This window comes from Xenopus laevis, chromosome 4S (assembly GCF_017654675.1).
Source record: "Xenopus laevis strain J_2021 chromosome 4S, Xenopus_laevis_v10.1, whole genome shotgun sequence".
NCBI classification, from domain to species: domain Eukaryota; kingdom Metazoa; phylum Chordata; class Amphibia; order Anura; family Pipidae; genus Xenopus; species Xenopus laevis.
In genome coordinates this window covers 90,049,413-90,069,724 of record NC_054378.1, presented here as the reverse complement: position 1 = coordinate 90,069,724, position 20,312 = coordinate 90,049,413, and the positions used below count along the sequence as shown (strand labels likewise).

General features: G+C 37.7%; 1 protein-coding gene across 2 annotated transcripts in view; it reads left to right on the top strand.

Moving 5' to 3' along the window:
* vav3.S (vav guanine nucleotide exchange factor 3 S homeolog) overlaps positions 1 to 20,312 on the top strand; it is a 122,379-nt gene that overhangs the window by 92,148 nt on the left and 9,919 nt on the right. For both annotated transcript variants that reach the window (XM_041561562.1, XM_018261087.2), the window contains exons 20-25: positions 8,237 to 8,373; positions 9,706 to 9,771; positions 10,112 to 10,146; positions 11,371 to 11,487; positions 14,882 to 14,969; positions 18,309 to 18,438. In XM_041561562.1, coding sequence (XP_041417496.1) covers positions 8,237 to 8,373; positions 9,706 to 9,771; positions 10,112 to 10,146; positions 11,371 to 11,487; positions 14,882 to 14,969; positions 18,309 to 18,438 — 573 coding nt within the window. The remainder of the gene's footprint in view (positions 1 to 8,236; positions 8,374 to 9,705; positions 9,772 to 10,111; positions 10,147 to 11,370; positions 11,488 to 14,881; positions 14,970 to 18,308; positions 18,439 to 20,312) is intronic.

Genomic DNA, 20,312 nt, shown 5'->3' with positions numbered 1-20,312 from the left:
ATATAAAAATCCTGTTATAGTTCCTGGGGCACTGGATTTAAAAATATCTTACATTTCTTGCATATAACTACCACCCAATATGCATTTCTTCAGTTTTTTTTTATAAAGTACTAAAGTCACAAATTAATTAATTAATCAATCATTAATTGGAAACCCTGCTTGCTTTCTAGTTATAGCATTACATAAAACTGTATAAGGTGTCAATTTATAACTGAACAACACTACCCCATTATATAGAACTGCTCCAAGATACTTTATAAAAAACCATCATGGATATTTTGGGGTATGCTTATTACACTTTATAATTTCTCCTATAACATCACTGTGAATTTCTCACAGAGACTATTGGTATTGCTAGTGGCATATTTCCTTGCAGCAAACCTTACTAATGTTAATGACCAACCTTATTTAGCATATTTTCTGACTATGGTGATATGGTGCAATTTTGAAAAATCTGTAGAAAATGAGTCATAATTCCATATACAGTATATTCGTTGCAACAGTCCTTAAGATGGAAAAATAGTAATCCCATTGGTCATTTTTATCTGAAATGTCTTAAAATGATCCCAGTTTATTAGTATTTTATGGCTCAAATTCATTGCTAAATTCAGCTAATGTCATGCAATCCTCTCCTCCATTCCCTCAGAGTTCAATGGCTGACCTATGTGCAGTGACACCCATTTTAGTAATTGTTTGCCTTTAAGTTAGTCCAAATTTTCCCCACATACTGTAACATATGTAATATCTGATATACTAAATGCAGGCCATTTTATCATACAACATACCTCTACAGAGTGCTTGGACCTAAAGAAAAGCTGTAGAAACCTCTTTTCTTCAGACTACTTTCATAGGAATTAAGGACCAATAGCTTAATTCTCTAAACAGGAGACTTATCCTGTATATTCTGCTATTCTGCTGCTGCAGAAATGGACCTTCCCCATAACCAATATCAGCTCTTTGTGATCACTGGCAGGCCCTCTCCATTGAGTGATCAGGTATGCAGGCCCTGACTGGCAATCTGTGGGTTCTGGCAAATGCCAGAGGGGCTGCTATAAAGTCCCATAGAAAGTCAGTATTTAGTGGACTGGTGGGTGCTGTTTGGGCCTCTGTGTACCTAAAATGCCAGGGCCTATTTTAATTCTCAGTCCGGACCTGCAGGTATGTCATTGATATAACATTGACCAGATCTTCTCAGTAATGTATAAATGCATATAGGAAATTGGTTTACATCTTCGTGACAATCCTAATCCATACCGAAAATTTGTCTTATTGCACCCAGGCATTTTTTGACTGCTATACGAGTTGTGCCGGCTTCCAGACTGCTATATATATATATATATATATATATATATATATATATATATATATATATATATACATACATATATATCCAAGGAGAGAAAGCCCTACGTTAAAACTAAAAGAAAAAAAGGATGTCTAACAAGAGAATAGAACATTACTTCCTGCTTTTCAGCTCTCTAACTCTGAGTTAGTCAGCGACTTGAAGGGGACCACATGGGACATAACTGCTCAGTGAGTTTCTAATTGATCCTTAGCATGCAGCTCAGGTTCAAAAGCAAACCCTTATGACCCATGTGCAGGGCCGCCATCAGAATCACAGGGCCCCGTACAACAACATTTTCTGGGCACCGCCCAACACCAGCCCTGCTCCAGACTCCACAAACCCTCAAACCACAGTAAAACATGTAAACTAAAGTAAAAGTAAAACCAAACTAAAACATAAACGCTAAAACCTAATGGTGTCCAAGGTCCCTTCTACTAGTTAAAAAAAAAATTGGTTGTCAGGACCCACCAGTAAAAAACTTCATTGGTGGTCAGGGGCACCATAAAAAAAAGCATTAGTAGTCAGGGTCCCCCTTACAAGTAAAAAAAACATTGGTGTGGAACCTTAGATTCTTCTTTTTTGTCCTAGGCAATGGCAGCTTTTTCTGTTTTCTTCTACAGCACTCGGCTCTGGGTCTTTCCGCTGCCGCTTTGAGTCTTTCCACAGTTTGCACGGTTTTAAGGGGGCCTGGCTTTTTCAGAGAGTGCGCACAGCCAGGCCCCCTTTTTACCTCCTTACAGTTTGCCAGGCCCGGGACAGCTGTCCCTGCTGTGCCTCCCTGATGGCGGCCCTGCCCATGTGCCCCCTCTCAAGTCACTGATTGGTTACTGCCTGATAACCAATCAGTGGAAACCAACAGAGCTGCAAAGCAGGAAGTAGTGTTCAGGCTATTATGTTACACATCCAGTCACTCCAGCCTTTATACATTGCATTTTTGCCCAACTAACAATATTAGAAACATTTTGTATTATTAAACAGACTCTTTGAGTCTTTATTATGCAAGTTTTTGTAGCACCAGGTGGGAAATCATAATTGAATAAGGCTCACTTAATATCCCATAGGTGTCCTGTATTTCAACTCTAATTATTGCTTCTGTAAACACGCTTTGTTTATTCCAAAACCACAGTTGTTCAGCTTTTTAAAGTAGCTAATTAGTCATCATTTGTATTTCCCCAAACCCCCTAGCTTTTTTGTACACACATATACGATAAATGTGGTAATGACATTTTTGTTGGTTAAATGTTTTGACTTTGTTCTGAATGCTTTTTTGCCAAATGGTCTAAAAGCCAGAAATCAGTCTTCTACTTCAGAACACTATTTGCCAGACTGAGGATCTGTAAATATTGTATAGAGGCAGTACAGACAGACCATTCACTTTTGCTGAGGCAATGTTTGTTTCTCTCGTTGCAGCTTTGAATCGGTATTGCATTGTTTTTTTATTGACAAGTTATTCACATTTTTAAATCACAAAATGGGGAAAGAAAAAGTAGAGAGCATACATTTGTTTTCATGACATTCATGACATTTCTTTACTGTCTGCCTAGATATTAAAGGAACAGTTCAGTGTAAAAACTAGGTAAATAGATATAGTTAGTTAGCCAAAAATGTAATGTATAATGGCTGGAGTGACTGGATGTCTAACATAACAGAACACAACTTGCTTTTCAGCTTTCTAACTCTGAGTTAGTCAGCTACTTGATGGTGGGCCACATGGGACATAACTGTTCAGTGAGTTTGTAATTGATCCTTAGCATGCAGCTCAGATTCAAAAGCAACAGTTATGACCCATGTGCCCCCCCCTCAAGTCTCTGATGGTTATTGCCTGGTAACCAACCAATGAGCTGCAAAGCAGGAAGTAGTGGTTATTATGTTAGACATCCGGTCACTCCAGCCTTCCTACATTACATTTTTGGCTTACCAACTATTTAATTTTGCACAGCCTATCTATTTACCTAGTTTGTATTTTTACACTGAACAATTCCTTTAAACATAGTAACATAGTAAGTTAGGTTGAAAAACGACACACGTCCATCAAGTTCAACCTTTTTACTTTTTTTAACTTTACTTAAAAAAAGTAAAAAGGTTTAAGATTAAATACACATCCTGTTGTAAATTGTACTTTCTGTATGGCTAATTTAATGATACAGTATAAACTCACAGTCAGTTGAAGAATTCCAAACCCATACACCCTTCTTGTATCAAGGATAGTTGGGAGCATAGCTATAGTACGTTACAATTGGTTAACAAACAGAACAAATATCTTTTTTTATACAATCTAGTAGCAAAAAGAATGCTACTGACAGGTACAGGACAGCATGATGAAGATGATGCAACAGATTTTATCACATGTAGGATCTTTCCTGGGACTAGTTTAGGAATGTGGAATAGCATGCTTGCGTCAAATACATTCTGCTTAAAGACAAACAAAACAGGCGAGGCCAAACACCATGAAGCTGAAGAATTATGCTGAAAGAAATGTGCAGACATTTTTATTTAACCCAGAAATGCAAGCAAGGTGGAAATATTAAGATTGCATAAAGACATTTGGCATAGCCGTAACACTCAATCATAACATTTGTCTGTAGTTTTACTGGCAAGGAATTTAGAAATGTATATAAGGGCCTGTAAAAATGTCTTGATAAACTATAAGTTTTTGCACTTACAGGTAGGTAATGCAATCTACTTCAGTATATCATTCAGAAATGATATACCGTATGTATACCTCCCAACATTTTGGAAATAGAAAGAGGGACAAAAAGATGTGCTGCCCGGTGGTGGCCACACCCCCTAATTTTTGTTTTGTAATGAAGGTGAATTGCCCTTTAAGCTGTGAGTTTAAGTTCTCCCAAGAGACCTGCTTATCTTATATCGTTACAAAGGTATCTAAGTATGTATTCTGGGCTTTCTGCCAAGAGCCAATTAAGTTAGAAACTTTGTATCTTTTTCTGGCTGTTCAGTGCAGGAGATCAAAGAGAAAGTCGGGACATTTGAGTAACAAAACTGGGACTGTGGGTTGAGCTGTCAAAATCAGGACTGTCCTGTGAAAAACGGGACATTTGGGAGGTATGCTTATGCACTGGTCTTACAGTCCAACCCAATGGTGAGGCAGACCTGTGACTTTTGAGAGCCATACTTTTACATATGCCATTTTTTCTTATTTTTGGTCCAGAGACAACACAAATATCCATACATAATAATAATACTAATATCCATGAAGTTAACTATAGTGACTGATAACTAACTGCCCCATGAGAGTGTAGATGCCAGAAGTGCAGCAGTTTAGGTTTAAGTATCTGCTGAATATTAGGTCCAGCTCAAACCCTGAATAACTCATCTGTGTATTTTTTAAATAAGGGCATCTGTTCCACATTCAGGTAGCTTTTAAAGTTAAGTGGACAAAAGAAGAAATGAAATGCATAATCTGTAGATAACCCATGGATGTTAGACTTTGTCAACAAACAATTGTCTTTGGAGCAAATATTCCATTTGACACCATTCCTAGGGGTTCCTAACAGTCTTCTCACGTTTTCTAATCAGCCACAAGTGATAGAAAAACTGTTCTCGCTTCTCTTGTTTTGACACTGATTTATTTCTTTTAATTTCACATATAGCAGGAACCAATTCATTTAGCAATTAATGCTGTTTAATGGAGTTTTGTTAATGTTTAACTTCTAAGCTAATGCAGAAAGTCTTGTAAACTTTGGATTGCTTCACATACTGTATTATGGTTGTGGCATCTGGGTTAAATTGGGTTTTCTGAATAAGGCTACTGCCTTGGCCGAATGCATTTACAAAGCTTAATTTTAATAGACTCAGAGAACAAATATTACATATAATTGTATACATGCGGAGCAGCCACTGACTTAGATTGAAGGAGTTCATTTCAGTGGATACAGATATTGTGTGTGTCAAACTCAACTAAAAGGGGCCGATTCACTAACTTCGAGTGAAGGATTCGAAGTAAAAAAACTTTGAATTTCGAAGTGTTTTTTGGGCTACTTCGACCATCGAATGGGCTACTTCGACCTTCGACTACGACTTCGAATCGAAGGATTCGAACTAAAAATCATTCGACTATTCGACCATTCGATAGTCGAAGTACTGTCTCTTTAAGAAAAAACTTCGACCATCTAAAAGCTACCGAACTCAATGTTAGCCTATGGGGAAGGTCCCCATAGGCTTTCCTACGTTTTTTTGATCGACGGATATTCCTTCAATCGTTGGATTTAAATCCTTCGAATCGTTCGATTGGAGGAATAATCCTTTGATCGTTTGATCGAACTATTTGCGCTAAAATACTTCGATATTCGAAGTCGAAGGATTTTAATTTCCAGTCAAATATCGAGGGTTAATTAACCCTCGATATTCGACCCTTGGTGAATCGGCCCCATAGTGCTTCTTCTTCAAACCAAATTTAATTTTCCCTTCATTCTCTTACTTACTATTTTCCCATCACTTCCCATCATGATTGTAAACAATTAATAGAGGAGCACTGCTGACACGCATCTTATCCATTCTGTATTGTGTGTTCAGCTTATCCTACTAAGGTCTGCTGTAGAAATCCCTGTAACACATTCAAGCAGGTTTTTAATTTATTTTGGGAAGAGCATAAAATGTTCCTTTTTATTTACAGGCTGAAGGTACTGTTCCTTACCCTCTGCTCTTCCCATTTATAAATTGCAGCTGGCATGTGTTTTTTTGTAATGTGCAAGATTTAACACCACACGGGATACAGCACGCTAACATTTGCACATATAATTGGGATGCTTGGATGCACATCACTAGGGATTCTAATATATTGTGTTAAATGTTTCCTAATTTTACATAAATTAATTTTCAGCGTCTGTGTTTTCTGTCATTGCTAATTAGTGACTTCATCTGCAAATCATTATGGAGCTATGAATTTGCTATCACTGTTTGAATCCTTCCAAATCGAACCTGGCATCATCAATTATAGGAAATTACTTTCACAAAATAAATATCATTTTTGTGGGTTTGGCTAGGGGAAGGTAACAATTAAAGTAATGCCTTTTCTAAAATCTAGCATCATTGAACGTCTAACTATATGTAATTATATTTAATTTAACTCTTGGCTGCTGTGCCCCTAAAAGGTTCCTCTGGCATCCCTGTTGGTCAGCAGTTTTGAATGAAATTTGTGACAGGTTAGCAGAATCATCCCACATGCTTTGATAGATAGCATAGCATGGAGTAAGTTTGTGATGCGATTAATATCACTCCTATTTAGTGACTCCAGCAATCACTCATTAATAGAAGTAACTGATGATAAGGCTGCTGGGCAGTATCCGAGTCAAACAGGCTCTTTCTGAGAATAAATTACTTACCTCGTTAGTTCTTTCATCTATCATACATAGAACTTTCCATATAATTCTCCACTAAGTAATGCAAATTTCAAAAGTAAAAGTAGTAACCTCCGCTGTATCCTGGCAGGTAAAATGGGAGACCTAGAATTAATTGCATGCTCTAAAAACTATGATATAATTGGTATCACTGAGACCTGGTGGGATGAAACATGTGACTGGATTGTGAATTTAAATGGTTACACCCTTTTTAGGATTTTTTTTTAGGTTTCACATCTCTTAGGGAGTAATTTAAAATTGATTTAGGGTTGTGGGAATGGCCAATTTCAAGGAGGAAAAGTTAAATAATGTCTTATTCATGCAATTATGGGTAAATGTAGCATTTTGGAATAATGATCAAAATCAAGATTTTTGCATTTCACTTTAGTGCAGTTTTGTGAAGGAAAATAATCAGTTTTGCTTTTTGGTACCAGCCTTATTCACCATGTCATTAGTTGGCTTTTGTGTGGAAACTCCACACAAACATAACTTAAGCTTTTTGAAAAGTAAACATAATTTCAAGCAACTTTGCAATCAATTGAATCAATTGAAAAACATGCAAACTTTACATGATTTTTAATGGTTTCTAACAGTTCCCCAAGCCTAGCCCTCTGCACTCCTGCTGATCTTTCTGACTACTTTGCTAAGCTGGCTGACTACTGTTACTTTGTATCAACAGCCATCTGTCCTCAGCCTGCATCCTCCAAACCCCACAATTCACTGCATGAAATGCATTGTGGGTTATGTAGTTCCTGCATGCTGTCTGTAAGCTGTGGAGAAGTTGTTACAATTTGTAACATCAGTGTTTAGTCCCTCCTTCCCTGCAAGGATTTCAAATGATGCAGAAAGAGAAGAACTGTTAAACAGCTGGATTTCAGCATAGAAAATGGCATTTATTCATACTTTTTAAAACAGTTAACTGTGATGGTTTCTGTGTTATGTGGGCCTCTTTATCAAATTTTTATCAAATGTCCCCACTAAGAAATAACTCCTTTTTTTGGTCTCTTTTGATGATTCAAAATAATGGTAGTCTCTTTTTTGCAGGGGTTATATAACTTTCGTACTTTATTTTTGAACTTTGAATGTTCATAATAGAATATTCTGGTACAGCAAACAACGAAGGAGACAATTCTGAATTTGTTATGTAAGCAGCTCGGAAATACAGCCCCCAGATTGTTGATGATGTTGATCATAAAGGAAATATAGTCTGAGCAACAAATGTTTCTGACATTTCAAATCATTCACTGCAGTTACTGCAACACACAAGGCCCACAGAAAATAACACTTTCATAAATCAACCCTCTGCCTGTTCATGGGGGCAGACAGTCACATCATTAAAGTTCCTATAATTCTAATACAGTAACACTTGTACACAATGTCAGTAATATCTTGTGAACACTGTCAATATCCACCATCTGGCAGCTTATCTCTATATAATACTTCTACAAATTATTTTATCTCACTTTGTTAATTTTTTTGTAGGGATTCGCCTTTTTTTTAACAATTTCTGTTGGTATCCCTCTTTGATGTTCAGGTTTGCCAAAGATGAAAGTAATAAGAAACTACAGTGGATTTCCCTCACCACCAGCACACAGTGGGCCCTCTCTCAGTATGCAGATAGGAGATACCATTGAAGTCCTGAGAGCTGATCCACACATCCTATTCTGGCAGGTAAGCTAAAGTACATGAGAATTATTTCCCACAGCTTCTGTGTTTGTCTTTGTACTTCTTTTCCTACAGCTCATTTCAATAATCCCTATAATGATCCCAAAATAACAGACCTCTTTGCCCATTATAACTCTCATTGTAATTCATCTTATTTACTATATACCCCACCCTTAGCATAAGTCTTCATTGCTTTCTTTAATGCCTTCTCACATGATTCCTTCATCTGCTTCTCATTTCTCTGTATAACTCCTTATAACTTCTCCTGTTGCCCAGTAGAACTCCTTATACCTCCTCTGATATTTCACATTTCTTTATTGTTCTCCCACTCCATAATTCCTTTCATTGATCTACCTAACCCTTTTTATACTACGATTATTTTAATTCCTCTCTTTGTACTTTTTTGACAGACCTAACCCCTAACATTTACATTTCATGCAAAAATGCTTGGAAAAAAAGTGACACTAAGAGGCAGATTTATCAATGGTCGAATTTTGAGGGGTTAAAACCCTCGAAATTCGACCATCGAATTGAAATCCTTCTAAATCGAATTCGAAGGATTTAGCGCTTAAATAGCATTCGATCGATTGAATAAAAATCAATCGATCGAACGATTCAAACGATTTTTAGCGATCGATCGAAGGATTTTTATTCGATGCCAAAAACTTTAAAAAATGCACTGGAAGGTCCCCATAGGCTAATATAGCAATTCGGTAGCTTTAATTTGGCGAAGTATTAAAATTGAAACAGTACATCGACTATCGAATGGTCGAATATTCGAACGATTTTTACTTTTTAAGTCGAAGTAAATTCGAAGTCGTAGTATCCTATTCGATGGTCGAAGTATCCAAAAAATTACTTCGAAATTCGAACTTTTTGGACTTCGAAAATTCACTCAAGCTTAGTAAATCTGCCCCTTAATAAATAAAGATATGATGCTAGACAATTCTTAACTACTCAAACATGCATTCTGTTTTCCCGGCATACCAGGTGATTCTGGTATATGGAAGTATTGTAGCATGGGCATAAGTGCCCAATAATTTGTATAGCATGCCACCTGGCAGCTCTATAAAATCATTTCCATTTCTCCAATCACTGAACCTATTTTTATTGCTTTGATTCTTAGACACAAAGATTCCTGGTAATGTGAGATTTACATGTTGATGTGCTAGTTCAAATATACAGTTACATGAGTATTTGGTTAAGTGACTTGCCAAGTGTTTCTATCTTTTGTGTGTTAAAACTGTATTGGGTTAGTATTATTATTAACATTATTATTAACATGTATTTTTAGAAAGTAATATGGACTAATAACTTCTCTTTTCTTGTTTTTATTAGGGTAGGAATATAGCCACAGGGGAGCTTGGCTTTTTCCCAAGTGATGCTGTTAAACCTTGTCCATGTGTAAGTACAGTTTTTATTCTTTGGGATGGCTTATTCATCCATACATATTTGACTTTGTAGCACAGAACATATGTAATTTGCAAAAGCCAGAAGACTGTTGTGTTTTAAAAGTAAGGTTTTAGCAAAAATACTTAAATATAAATCAAGTCCTTTTTTGTTGCACTGGCATATCAGGATTTAAATGTTTATATTGGATGCTCTGGAAAATTGTGTTTATGTATTATATCAGTTTTAGAAAGCAGATGTCCTGAAATAAAAGTGGATGTAGTACAGCTTTTAAAGTCATAGTTCTGTTAACATGTTAACTACAAACCTGATTTTTTTATAATCCCCACGGCAGGTTCCAAAACCTTTGGATTATTCTGGGCAGCCTTGGTAAGTAGCTATATACCAATATATTTCAATTTCCTTATAACAACACTTATCAGATGTCAAAGGGTGGCACCTAGACACCTCCTACTCTTATTAGTTATAGTTGTGTAGTGCTAACGTTGTATTTACCAGGCGTTTCCATTTTTTGACTAAAGGTCTCTTTAGCACAGTGCAATGCATAAGTATAGTTAAAGTGGACCTGTCACCCAGACACAAACATTTGTATAATAAAAGTCCTTTTCAAATTAAACATGAAATCCAATTTCTATTTTTTATTTAAGCATTCATAGCTGTTGTAAACTCATTTAAAAATCTCAGCTGTCAATCAAATATTGTCTGCCCCTCCTCTATGCCCGTGGCATAGAGGAGGGGCAGACAATTACTTTCACTTTCAATTCAGCACTTCCTAGAACTCACTGCTCCCCACACATTCCCCCACTTCTTTTTACCATACAATTGTGTAGACAGGGCATAGGGATGGACATTGGGTCCTCCATTCTGGTGCACAAACAAGATTCTGAGATGATACAAGACTTGTCTTAATAACAGTGTCCACAAAATGGCTCCTGCCTGCTTGTTATAATTATGAATTCCCAGACTGAAGAAAACAAGATTCAAATAATTTTTATTGTGTAATTAAAGTTCATTTTCCTTGACTAATCTGATAAAATAGGATTTTGAATAATTTTTTTGGGTGACGGGTCCCCTTTAATAGCCTTCCTGACTTTCGAGTTTTTTTTTTTAGATTCGTGCGAATGAAATTTGAGTTTTTGGGTCAGAACCATTCGATGGAATATTAGACATTAAATTTTTTTTAAATAACCTCCCAGTCAAATAGTATATTCAAATTTAAAAAAACTCACATGAATTTGAAATTCGACCTTTGATAAATGGGCCTCTTGGTGTACATTTATACAATATAATGCTGAGAACTTGAGTCCTGGGACTATATGAGGGACGTACATAACCTGTACACAATTTTGCAGGGGAAGGGTTGGTTATCCACAATTGGTCCTCTGCTGTATTTGGGCTCTGGGGCAGATATAGGGTAACAAATTACTCCCTGGAAACTAAACTATAAATATTAAATTAACTGTAAATATTGGTATTGTAGTAGGTCCCTAGTTATGACCTGTTCTTAAAATAAACTTTTGAATTTTGTTGATTGGCAGTACAGTGGCAATAGCATTTCAGAAAATAGAAAATTCTGCCTCTTCATTCCCATAGGTTTGCAGGAGCTATGGAAAGGGTACAGGCAGAGAGTGAATTAATCAGCAGAGAGAACAGTACCTACCTCATTCGCCACAGGACAAAGGAGAGTGGGGAGTATGCAATCAGTATCAAGTGAGTCATGAACAGCAGATATTATTGTATTTTCTATTTGCTTACAGTATATGTGCGGAATATGTAACCCAAAAAACTAACCCCATGAATAGCACACACATGAGCACTTATCTTGCAGGGTATGCAGAAAAGAGGCATATTCTAAAATAGCAAAACTGGACTGAAAAGGGTTCTGCCTTAACCATTTGTGGGATATCAAACCTGACAGTACCTGACTGACAGTAAAATGCATTAAACTGGAAACGTGTCAGTTTTAGAACATGTTCAACTGCTTTGGGTGGTTGAAATCCAGTCTGTTCTGTGTGGACTGTGCTCTATTACTGGTGATGTGCCCATTACTATCACCCATACAAATCCTGACTCCCCAAATCATGTGGCAAAAAAGATTGAGATGATTACATTTTAGGATTGCAAATTCGCCCATCACTAGAAATAATATACGCCCCTAACTTATCAGAACATTAGAAGTAATATTATATGCTTATGTAACTCCTCAGTTACTTCTAATATTCATACATTTTTGCAATAGATGTTAATACCATAAAGAGGTGATTCGCCTTTTAGTTAGCTTTAAGTATTTCAAAGAATGGCTAATTTGATGCAACTTTTCAATTGGTCTTCATTTTTTCTTTTTTTTTTATAGTTTTTTAATTATTTGCCTTCTTTTTCTGACTCTTTCCAGTTTTCAAATGGGGGGGGGTCACTGACCCCATCTAAAAGACAAATGTCCTGTAAGGCTACATATTTATTGTTATTGCTACTTTTCTATTACTCATCTTTCTATTCAGGCCTCTCCTGTTGATATCCCAGTCTTTTTTCAAATCAATGCATGGTTGCTGGGGTAATTTGGACCCTAGCAACCAGATGGCTGAAATTGCAAACCTACTAAAAGTGAATTCAAAGGTGAAAAACCCCTGTACGTGGCTATTATTATAGTTCTGCTGTTTTTAGAATGCTGAGCATATTTAAGGACAAGGGCACACAGGGTATTTTGTCACCCGCTTAGTTCTGCATTTTCTCTCAGTTATGCGATTTGACTTGGGACACCGTAATTCTGATAAACCGCAATACAAAGGTATTTCTGTATTTCCACCTATGTTCCCTTGCCCAATGCGGTTTCCATCTTACAGAATGATGCAGTATCAAACTAGAAATATTATGGTAAAATGGACCAAAGTGATTTTTTTTTTATTAGGACAAAGCTCAGATCCTAATGAGTAAATATTTATATTCAGCAGGGACTTAAGGCATTTAAAATTACCACTTATTTTGTTGTAATCCACATAGCCAAAGTCTTTCTCCATGGTTAACAATGTATTAAATCTCATGTGAGTGCTCCAAAAGTTATATCACACTACTCAATCATTTGCAAAGTCAGTGTGCAATGTGTAGTGTTTTTTTGTTATGTTTTCTGCCTCCTGTACAAAAACTGAACGTTTTTAATAGGTTCAGATAATAATGAGCTATGCACTAGCAGCCGTGCAGATATGTTTATTCTTATATCGCCTTCAAGCGAGTTTTAATGAATGTAAAAATAATGAATGCAGTGATAGCCGAGGAAATAGATATTTTTAACCACCATGCCAATTTACACTTAAGGCTGCAGCTATTACAATACAACAGGGATGTCACATTACACAAATATTCCCTTCCCATTTTTATTAGATAAAGCAGCTGGTTTAACAATTTACACAAGATAGATCAATGTCCAGTTGTATAATTAATGACTTTGTGATTTCTGCTCTATGAAATCTTTTAAGTTCATTGACTCTTGGACCTCTGTAGCTCAAATTAGATTATCGGAATTTTTATACAGCTGTCCTGTGGACCAAGGATAAAGGTAACCATATATAGTAAGCGCAATCCAAATAGTACTGCATGCCAAATGGACAGATACTGTGTGATTTGGCCATCCATGGGAATTGCCAAATACCAGTGTTTCTGGGGTCAGTGGTTCAAATGACTGAATATTTCCTGCACACCATCCTTCCACTTAGAGGGTGCATCAGCACCTAAAATTAGATTTTCAATCTAGGCAAGCCACCTATCACATTGCAGGAGAGTCTTTCTATATATGGACTGTGTTGAAATGGGCCCCACTATCTGGGCATCTCTGTCCGGTTTAGGACCATTATTACTAATGACGTTTATAGAATGCTGAGTGCAATAATCAAACAACAAAGTACATTAACAATAGCATGAACAGTTTGGGGTGGTACCTGACTTTACTGAAGACCTTGATGGCCATACAAGGTAGGAGGCTGTTTCCTTAGGACTAGTTAGTGGCTAGTGGGGTGTGAACTTACTCTAGGAGTGAGAGATGGAAAGGCTATATAGCAAGAATAGCCGACTGGAAGTAAGTAGAGCCCCTGAGGCAAGTGTATGCCAGTTAGGAAATTGAGAGTGTTCAGGTGTAGGTTAGAGGGAACCTGTAGTGAGACAGCCAGGAGAAAGGGAAGTACAAAGAGAGAGAAGGAGAAGATTCTCTGTAAGGGCTTATGGCACTCTGCTAGTATTCATCCACATGACAGTGACCGTGAGAAGAACACTGTGTGTGAGAGACTGATAGTTGTAGAGAACATTTGGAGAAGTGCTCATTGCTTAGCTAATATCATTCAGTTGGCAACCAGTGCCCCAATTTGTAACCTGCATCCCATTGCACCAGTGTGAATATGCCTAATTCTTACACTAAAGGCCCTGCACATACATTTGACTGTAATGGGCATCCACCAGCCATGGGTGACCCTTTTACTAGTTTATTAGTTGATTTGGGAGAGTTGGGTGAAACAACGTTTTCTCCTTCAGTTCATAAATATGCAACTGCCAGGAAGCATCTGAAACCTGTGGCAACCCTGCCATTAAAGAACCCAGTTATTGTTAGAGGGAACTGGGCTTTGTATTACTTAGGTTGTAAATGGCTCATTTAGCATTCCCATTTAGCACTATTGCAGATTGGTAGCACATGGTACTGTAGCTTTCTGGGACATTTTTCTGCTGCCTGCCTCATTCATCATCCATCTGTATTAGATCAATCATGCTCTTGGTATTTTTACTGCAGCAATACCTGTTGTCTTTCCAGTTCTCTCCTGCAACCTTGTATTTTAACATATTTGTTTATTGGAAAGAGGGTTATCATCTCTAAGCATATACAGTAAAATATCAAACTGGATGTAAATATGATCTTGTAGTTTGATCTTTTCAAACAAAGCACATTTTTCTTGAATCCTGCTAAATATATCCTGTTAATGAGTTGTCAGACCTATTGTGGACAGGATATACATTCTGCCAGTGCAATGAATCTCTTACTCTTGTTTTGGGCCCTGGCCGCAGGTAATTATTGATCCTCTGCTGATTAAAAGCAAATTTATATTCTGAAGTTATGCATTGCCCACAGGTACAACAACGAAGTCAAGCACATCAAGATATTAACGAGAGATGGCTTTTTCCACATTGCAGAAAATAGGAGATTTAAAAGTTTAATGGTAAGCATTGATTCTTTTTCCTTACTAAGAAAAAAATGTCACACTGATCTATTGTTTGTTAAACTCTATCTGCCCAAGAGCAGCTGGTGTCTCTGATACACTCGAATTCCAAAGCTTTTTTAAACAACAGTCAAAACAACTTTTCTATCATTCCAAGCAGAACATAAACCTGCATTTCTTTATTCTTTCAATGGTAGTACCAGAGGTTGAGTTATAGATTCACTCCTGACACTTTGTATTATATAAATATAACACAGTGATGCAGTAAGCTGACTTCTGGTTTAGAAGCCCCACCTGTAAGGCATGGATCTAGTTAACTGCATCTCAAGTGCCAATCAGCTTCCTTTTTGTTTACATTAAAGCAGAACTAAGCCCTAAGAATGAATATTGCCAGAAATGCCATATATCAATACTACTACTTCAGACCTTTAAAGTTGTCATAGGAGATTCCCATCTTGGAAGTTGTTAGGTGTCTGCGACAGGCACATGCTCAGTGGGCTCTGAGAAGCTGTTGAGAAGCTAAGCTTAGGGATCGTCACTCATCATCAACAGGAAATTAGGTTTGTCTGTCATATAAGCTGATTTTACAGGGATGATCATGAAATTCTGATGCAAATTGTGCTGATTAATGAGCTATCATGTACCAATCATCTGAATTATTTACTTATGAGCCTTTACATTTATATATATCTTCTATCTTGTGCGTTGGTTCCTAAAATCAGTAAGTGACAGCAGCACAGAGCATGTGCAGTAAATTAGCAGAAATGAAGATGGGGAGCTAGCAGGGCATCTTTGGAAGCACTAATCTTTATTGCTAAAGGGTTGTGGGTGCCTTGGGCTGGTATAGTAGCCCAAAACATTATGTACAGGAATGGAATCCGTTATCAGGAAACCCGTTATCCAGAAAGCTCCAAATTATAGAAAGGCTGTCTGCCATAGACTTCATTTTATCTAAATAATTTAGATTGCAGTAACTGATAAGTCAGCAGTAGCTATGTATCTTGTGGACAAACTGACCTAGGGAGCTGTGTTTTGTGCTAGCTACTAAACTAACAGGGCTCCCAGAAACCAGAATGCTCTTTGAAATCCCTCTGAATACTAAAGAAAAACCTTTTCTGGACAAATTGTTTTCTTAGTATGCAACAGCCTGCAGGTGGTGACAGCACAGATGCACAGAGCTTAGAAAGAGTACTGGATAATCAACATTCCCTGTAGAAGAATTCCTTTGCTTATATTTATGTACAATACATGTCTGAATCCTCAGATGTGCACAATGTAGTCCTTAGTGTTAATAGTATAGTCTGAAGTTCTGTTATTGAGATTATAGCCCGGAGCGTCAACAATATGACATCTACAACTACAGTAATAAAGTATGCACTGTAGTCTGCATACTCAGTAGTAGGTAGTCTATAGTCACTCCTTCATTTAGAGATAGCCCCACTTCAATACAGTCTATGGTCTGCAAACTACTTGGTATCCACTGAATAGTGTGCAGCCTTAGTAATATTTTATTGGAGGAACAAGTTACAACACTCTGCCCTCTCCTCCTCTTCAACACTGCTAATAGCTTCTGCCAAACTTCTACTAATATCAGACAGGTTCAATACCCAGGGCCAGTAAGAGCTGGCTAGTCTTGGCAAGCCTTAAGGTGGCCAAACACAGTCCAATAAAAGCTGCCAACAGACCGTGCATATGGCCACCTTTAGAGCCTGGGAATACATCATGCAGACTACAGCAATCTACCACTATGAAAAGAAGACCAAAGCCCACAGTCCTCACTGCAGCTTTGCTACCACTATTGGTAGAATGTCAGTAGAGTGTAGGGGAGAAAGAGATCAAAAAAAGGTAAGGGGAGGGAAGAGTTGAGAATAATAAAGATATGTGGGTGAGAGTAGGACAACAGAATTGAAAGGTGGCAGATAAGAAAATATAATACAAGAGAAGACACAAAATGGGCAAAAAAGAATCTAACCTGAAAGAGAGAGTTTCAGAAAGGGAGATGGAAAAGGAAGAAAGGCAGAAGGGACAGGAATAACGACAGAAGGAAAAGGAAGAAAGGCAGACGGGAAAGGAAGAAAGGCAGATGTAAAAGGAAGAAAGGCAGAAGGGAAAGGAAGAACGACAGAAGGAAAAGGAAGAAAGGCAGAAGGGAAAGGAAGAAAGGCAGAAGGGAAAGGAAGAAAGGCAGACGGAAAAGGAAGAAAGGCACAAGGAAAAGGAAGAGAGGCAGATGGAAATGGAAGAAATGCAGATGGAAAAGGAAGAAAGGCAGAAGGGAAAGTGAGAAAGGCAAAAGGGAAATGAAGAAAGGCAGACGGTAAAGGAAGAAAGGCAGAAGAACTCATTATCCTCTTATTTAACAAACTGGACACTTTTGCTAATAATGGCTAAATTTTGTAACAGGGTTGAGTCATTTCCATCCATTACCACAACTCACATCTATGCATTTATATGGGCATCCTTAACCTCTTTAGTTCAAGCTTAGTATAACGTAGAGGTATATTACACTCAAATTTTACTTAAAACTCTCAGTACACCATTTTAACCAAATCAATAAGAAAAATAATGAAACATTAATAAACACTGACCATAAGTGTGAAAAACGACAATTATCTATGTCATGAATGCCATACAGCATGCGCAGGCATGGGGAGCCATAGCTCAAGTAAGATATGCTGTAACCCAAAACAATTACTGTCTGAAAACAGATAAAAATGTGAGCTAGGCAGCCGCTCAGATCTGTCAGGTACTGGATTTTACCCTGATAGGCCAGTTGCATCTTATGTCACTTATGTCAATAAATTCTGACTCACGCCTGACATATTCTTGAATGGTTGTATATCATATATGTTTGTTTTGCTGTTTGCTTAGTGGATGAGCTTCTGCAGGGAACAGCGGATTAGGATGTTTAGCTGTTTATAGTAGTATAGTTTGACAGTAAATGACAAACACTTTCAGTCTGTGTCTGTATCCTTCATTTTCTATAGATGAGTACTTGTCTAGAGGAGCCATAGTCCAATTTATTCAGTTTAGTAGTTCTGTTCACTTCAGAAATGTCAGCATGTACCCACCCGTTACTGTAAACTACACACTTCATCATTTGGCTCAAATGCCGGCACAGGTACAGGATTTATTTTATCAGAATGTCTCGGTCCATCAAGTACAACATACTGCATTTTTATTAAAGAAAAAAAGCTTTTATTACAATGGTTTTCCGAGTAAAAGATACCATACCTGTACTTGTAAGTGACTCTAACTGAACAATGTGAATTAAACATGTCTGTTAAAGTACGTATGGATTTATACAAACAGTAAATATGAAAATATTTCTCTGCACAGGAGCTGGTAGAGTATTACAAACATCAGTCACTCCGGGAAGGGTTTAGAAGTTTAGATACGAAACTTCTTCTGCCCTATAAGTTTCCTGAAAACAATACTGGACACGTTTGCAACCAGACCTCAGGAATGTGTAAGTAGTTCACAATTTGTTTACCTTATAGTGTTTCTCTTTAGCACAAGCTGTCTATTTTCTAGTAACTGTACTTGGAGAAACATTTTAGGAAATGTAAATAATATAGGTTAGATTGTTTTCATTTTGAAAATCAACAGTCTCTGTTCCATCAGACTCAGTACTTCAACGATAAACCTACTGTAGGCAGTGCAAACACTGAAATGTATTTATATACTATATGCTATAAAGAAGAATCCTCTGTGTAATGTAGCTGCAGTGCTCAGTGTTACTGTTTAACATACAAATAGTACAGAAAGAGTAGTTCTGTGGTGGGAGTTAAGGTGGCCATACACGGGCCGATAAAAGCTGCCGACAGACCGAGTCGGCAGCTTATTGGCCCGTGTATGGGGGCCCCCGACGGGCTTCCCCGATCGAGATCTGGCCGAAAGTCGGCCAGATCTCGATCGGATGGGGTTAAAAATCCAGTCGGATCGCGGCCGCATCTGTTCGTTGATGCGGTCCCGCGATCCGACAGTCCGTTTGGCGAACGCTAGGATCCGATCGTTGGGCCCTAGGGCCCACGATCGGATCAGCCCGATATTGCCCACCTCAAGGTGGGCATATCGGAGGGAGATCCGCTCGTTTGGCGACATCGCCAAACGAGCGGATCTATCCGTGTATGGCCACCTTTAGTGATGGGTCAAATCTGTCACGTTTCGCTGCGAAAAATTTGCGATGAAGGGCATGAGAATAATTTTGACAAATTTTGTGTGCGACATATTTTTCAAGTGCAACTTTTTTGTCCAAATGCATTAAAATCGATGGGCAACTTTTTTGTCGCAGCAAATTTTTCCTGCTGCGAATTTTTGCAGCAGTTTTGCTTTAATTGCAATAACAAACATTAACAGCGACTGTGCCTTCTCTATGTGCCTATGTGTAAAATAGGTGACGATCTGATGATACAAACGTTGCACCTTTTGTCACATAATCCCAATTGTCTGCAATACTAATAAAGACTATGAAACATTACTAACAAACTCAGTGGCACAGTTACACTGTACAATTCAGAGAGTTGAAGCCTGACTAACTCAAGCGATAGTGGAAAGAGCTTGATGGACCCAAAACCAAGCAGATATTGATGCCATGCAGAAAGGTACTTAAAGCTTTAAAGACGAACACCAATGTGCCCCTTCAACCTGATCAGATGAATTATACATAAGCTCATGCATTGATGCAAAGAATACACTGAATTACCATCAGCCTGGTGGTGTTTGCTGGGTTCCTGGGGTTAAGTCAACAGTTGGATTAACTTGCACCAATCAAATCCTCTAATAATGCCAACGCTCTCTGGAAGTGATCCCATCCCAAGATAAATGCTTTGGCACTCACAGGGCTTTCTGTGCTTATCAACACTAAGTAAAATCCAGAAACACTATGCTATTTGGCTTCTATGTGCAGAGACACTATATCAGAGATTTATAGTCTTTATGCCAGGCTCCAATGATTATTCACTATGCTATTTATGGCAGTTCAAAATGATGTCCTTTAATGTACTGAAATATCCATAGCACTTCCAAAGAGTCAGTACTTACAAAGGGCTACATTACTAGTTCAAAATATAGTCTACTAAAAAGAACCTGCTATATAGCCCAGTAATATAGTGAATGGCTGCCTTACTTAGTAGCATTATATAATATGGCTGAAAGTGTTAGTTACACTGTGACATATTCCTGCAATGCTATGTAATATGGCAATGTGATGTTCTGCTCTACTATATAACAAAGCTGTGATTGTCAATGGCACTAAGTAATTTTGTGGGGCTTTGTGAAAAATAGTAATGCTCTGTACCGAAAAAGAAACACAGCTAAGATTCTCAGTGTGAAAGGTGTGAT